At 33.9% G+C, this 5,326-nt stretch overlaps 1 protein-coding gene across 1 annotated transcript; it reads right to left on the bottom strand.

Annotated features, from left to right (window-relative positions):
* Positions 1 to 1,806: 1,806 nt before the first annotated feature.
* On the bottom strand, positions 1,807 to 5,023 carry LOC110371031 (glucose-6-phosphate 1-dehydrogenase). Its single transcript, XM_021327105.3, has one exon. The coding sequence runs from the start codon at positions 4,668 to 4,670 to the stop codon at positions 3,186 to 3,188; it is 1,485 nt and encodes a 494-aa protein (XP_021182780.1). The 5' UTR covers positions 4,671 to 5,023; the 3' UTR covers positions 1,807 to 3,185.
* Positions 5,024 to 5,326: the final 303 nt, after the last annotated feature.

Here is a 5,326-nt window from a genome sequence, read left to right as displayed (position 1 = left end):
AAACTATGTAATGGTGTTGCTGTCCTTATCACACATGTTGTTACACTCATTTCCTCTCTCTATTTTAAGCTACACAAACGAAATTCGTTCGGGTATTATCCAGTCTATTTCCAAATGTCAAGCACGCACAAAATGTTACTACAAAAAAAAAGATTTTTTAAATTAACTTCCAAATTACTAAAATAATAATGTAGTAGTTTTGAATCGATTGAAAAATCTTTGCAGATAACATGGCATTAGAAAATAAAATACTGTAAACAAGACAATTTTAATTTCATGCCATCTGACCATTACATCGAAAACTAATAGATCGCTTTTAGATAAATTAATTCGTAATAGAAATTGTAGATGGCGCCATAAAGAAAACTGGGCCCCGATTCTCCTAAGTTAATAATGTCAAAATCGAATAGAAATCGAATCGCAATATGATCGTAATAGCAGTTTTAACCATTTCGGGCATTCTGCTACTAATAAAAGACCAATCGTATTCGATTGACATTTGATTGGTGTGCGATTGGTCTGCTATTTTGATGATTTTGGTCTATACGGTAGTTTGCTGCACAATCATTTTGCAATCGTAAATCATTTGCAGACAAAATGATTCATTATTGAATGATAGAAAAGGATAAAAACGTTTATTTCAAAGAAAAAATAGCGAAATGCCACATACGCTTCAATCGTAATCGAGTCGGGGTTGGATCTCAGTCGAATCGAGTCGAACGTCAATCGAAGAGCGCTTAAGTAAAATTAGGAGAATCGGGCCCCTGGTTACTTTCTGCCGCCGTTGGTCAAATAGTCACGCGAATGCTGTGCACAGGGTCTCGGCCTCTGGTTCGATATCCAGGCCTGGCCAAAGGCGCTTAGCTGGTTTTTAGAAACCATAGTCTGGAAGTTGCTGATGTTGAGTTGAGTTTAACGTACAGATATTGGGCTCTCGGCGGAAGAGTGGGGATCGCTTTGCGCACCCGTACGCATAAGGCAGTAAATCGCTTCTGCGCCGGTGAAGGTCATGTCTCGATATCCGTGCCGATAACTGTAGATTGAAATAAGACCGAACGCAATAGTAACCATTTCCCTAGTATTATTAGGTGTTTGTATTGTATGTCGCAGTCATCTGGTTGAAGCTGCTATTGCTACTACTAGTTGAATGACTTGCGTCTTCATTGAATGACTACAATTTATTGAATCACTAAAGGACAGCTCATCAGGTCGTTGAATGTAACGTCTCGACTGAACGTCATTTTGTCAAGTCATAACAAAACAGCCAAAATTCTTATCGAATTGAAAACCTAGCTCTAAGGGCCTATGCACACCACGTTTTTTAAACGCGCCGTCGACGCGCGTTTTAGGAACGCGCGAAATATTAACCAATAGGATTGAGGAGCGGAGATTTTGTGCAATCCGGTGGACAGGCAGCCCTACTCTGTCTGCTATAAAAATATTAAAATCTGTGTTTTATGAACTTGTCTTCTAGCTCAAAACAACTAAGTTACATTTTATTTATGTCACATAGCCCATAAATATTGGACAATGATTTACTGTCTTGCCTGTCTCAAAAGCAAATTGGTACGTACTTAAGGACTTTATCTATGCACGATAAGATTGCAATCAGATCATGTTAACCATGTGAAGATATTTTTCTGAAAAGTGGATGACTAGCCAAATTTTATTTTATTAATCTTATTTTTTATCATCAAGTACCCAATATTCATTGCAGATTATAGATAATATAGATATGTAATAAATACTTCTATCACAATGACTGCGAAAAACTATAATGGTAGGTAGGTAATTAAAAAAGCTAAATACAGTACCATACTGTTTATTTCAGTGTCAAAAGCTTTTAACATAACAATGATGAATGAAATAATGTTTATAAATATCTATAAATGAGTCTCCCACATATTATACAGATCCATAATGCAAGTTACTTCAAATGCTGTGACTCTTTACAAAAGGTCATGATTTTATTATGCATTACATTGGCACAGGTTCTTTCTAGTATATAATTATGAGTAAAAAAGCAGATCAAAAAATTCAAAAATGTATATAAAAAAATCTTGGTCACACTATGTGCTTAGGTAGGTACATTATTAAAATTATCTTTATGTACTTATGAGAAATGAAATCAACACTCAAGAATATGATAAGGTATTAAGATTTGAATAAGCATCTGATAAAGTTTGATAACAGGTTGCTATGATATTGCAATTTTCGTTCCTACTTGATAAACAACAATACTAACACAGTATCAACAATGTAAATAAATTGACATAAATGCTAACAATATCCAAGTTAAATGTCATTATTGTTTCTTACAAATGCAATCCAAATGTTTGGTGAGACTAAAAATAAGCAAATATCCCATGACAAACCATTATTTATAAAAAAAAACTTACAAAATATAAATAAATAATTTTAACTTATCTGTAAGATATTTGTAGACTTGTATAAAAATATTCAAAACTATCACACAATACTATTGTAGCTACCCTAAATTATTATGAAATATCCATGGTATCCTTACTGTTAGAAGTACAAACAGATAAAATATAGAAATGAAAACATTTGCATTTCGTACATATACAAACCTATATCCAATTCAAAAAAATATATACTCTCACATAACAAAAGTTTAACTCTGTTGTTTAAATAAAATACAGCATTAATTTTCTTATAAGAAATTATGATAGTCTTTGACCTCTGCCTATCACAAAATTAATTTGATCAAAGTTACCTCGTGTGCATGAGGCACACGTGATTATCATAGCTTATATTTATTTGTCAAAAGTCAATATCATGTAGTTTACAAAAATTGGCAAGGCACTAACACAACCTTTTTCATAATCATAAGATAAAATGGTCCCATCAATATAAATATTATAAATTCCTACAAAACAAAGTGTATATTATAAAAAATAATTATGTCAAGACATTTTTAAATAACTTTAAGAAGAATAGAAGAATACTCTCTGGAAACAACAATATAAATCTGCAAGAGGTACTGTTTCGGAATGTAGAGTATAAAATTTAAATTAATAAACATTATAACTAATTGTGATTATCAGAATGCAGATACGAAATGTATAAAGTCATTGTTACATTGTTATTATGCAATTATATAATTATCATCAACCATAAAAGCAAACCACCACCATCAGCTTAAAACATATCTGCATTTTAAATTAAGATAGCGTGGGCTTCTGCCATTTGTATGAGCCAGTGTATTTGAAGTCATATGAAGAGAGTTTACTATCAGCCGCTGGTGGGCCTCGCGATCCATAAACATAGGGCACAGGTTTAATTTTCTTTTCTTCTAGTGCCTTAAGCACTGGTGTGAAAATACGCCAAGCTTCCTTCAATTCATCATTACGTACAAAGTGCATTTGTGTACCAGTAAACACATCTAAAATCAGCCTTTCGTATGCATCGGGGACATCAGCCTCCCTGTAACGCATGCTGTATGTCAGATCCAACTCGGTTTCTACCAGATCAAATTTCATTCCAGGTGATTTGCTCATTAATTTTAAATATAAAGCCTCACCCGGCTGGACACGAATAACCAATTCGTTTCTCTTTGCATGTCCTTCAAATATGTCACCTGGTACATCTTTGTATTGAATTCTCACTTCTGCTTTTCTCTCATTCAGAGCTTTTCCACAACGTAGAACGAATGGCACACCTTGCCACCTCGCATTGTTTATATGAAGAGCAGCAAGTGCATATGTTGGTGTAACAGAATCCTTAGGAACAGTTGGATCTTCTAGATATCCAAGCTTTTCTTCGCCTTTACCATCAGGATTGCCAACATATTGTCCAACCAAAATATCATTCAATTCAATAGGCTTAATATGGCGCAGAACCTTTACTTTTTCATCTCGTATATCATTTGGATTCAGGGTGACCGGTTTCTCCATGGCAACCAGTGATAAGATTTGAAGAAGATGATTTTGCATCACATCCCGAATAATGCCAAAGTCATCAAAATAACCTCCTCTGCCCTCAGTGCCAAATGGTTCTTTGAAAGAAATTAGGACAGATGCAATATTTTCTCTGTTCCATGAAGGGCTGAATATTTGATTTGCAAACCTAATGGTCATAAGATTTTGAACCATTTCCTTACCAAGGTAGTGATCAATTCTGTAAATTTGTTCTTCTTTGAATAACCCAGCCAGATGGTTGCTCAACTTGTCTGAACTTTCATCATCCCTGCCAAATGGTTTTTCAATAATAACTCTGGTAAAGCCCTTAATAGACACACAAGCATTCCTTATGTTTACTGTAACATCTTCAAAAACAGTAGGTGGCACTGCTAGGTAAAATATCCTGTTAGCAACTGGCCCTTTTTCAAACTTGCTAATTAACTGATTCAGCATTTCATAGTCAATTCTTTTGTCATACGATCCCGCGAAATATTCATTCGCTGCCCAGAATTCCTTCAATTTCTCTTCTTCTCCCGGCCGCACTTTCAAATACTTTTTGCATTTCTCTTGCACTTCCGATATCGTTTGCTTCGTTCGAGCATAACCAACAAACTTGGTATGACGAGGTAAGAGATTGTCTCGATATAAATACCATATAGTTGGGTAAATCTTCTTTTTTGCTAGATCACCCGACGCACCGAGTAATATAAAAGTATGGGGATACTGAAAGTCACATTTATTTTCCATGATCACGGTTAGTAGGTTACTCACTTGCTAAAACTTTATTCAAGTACTTGCTGACAGTTAAAAGCACGCTTACGTATATTCAAAGTACTTAATGACGATATCGTTGTAGTGATAAAAAAAAAATTACAATGCAAAAACTACTCCGACTTGAACGCCGGGAAACTCGACAAAGTAAACTTTGAAATATTGTCAGCGAAGTATTTATATACAAGTTTTTTCGATTACAGACTTACGCGGACACAAGGTCAATCTTTAAATACGGTTATGTTATCGATTGGTCTGCAGGTAATACATCCACTGTTTTAAACCAATAGAATGCAACACCCAGGTAAAACTTTTAAATGACAATGAGAACTGACCTTATTAAATGACATTAACTTGACATTGAAAAATAAAAAAGCGCGTTCCAGTCGGTTTCATGCTCAATAGTTAATTTCATAATTTACGGTAAAACAATAAATTATTCATAATGAAGACGAAAAGCAAATAATAATGTAGTGATTTTCATTATATTTTTCCAAAATTATGAAGAAACAGTTATACAATATAGTAAAATGAATTGATGAACACCCTAAAAGATGTAATTTTTGCTTCTTGTTTTTAAAGATGATAAAATTAAAAATATGTTTCTTTTACAGTATTAATTTTGTTAATAA

The sequence above is a fragment of the Helicoverpa armigera genome, chromosome 6 (genome assembly GCF_030705265.1).
Source record: "Helicoverpa armigera isolate CAAS_96S chromosome 6, ASM3070526v1, whole genome shotgun sequence".
In the NCBI taxonomy this organism is placed as follows: Eukaryota; Metazoa; Arthropoda; class Insecta; order Lepidoptera; family Noctuidae; genus Helicoverpa; species Helicoverpa armigera.
Note: the sequence above shows the minus strand (reverse complement) of the source record. Positions and strands in the feature narration are given on the sequence as shown.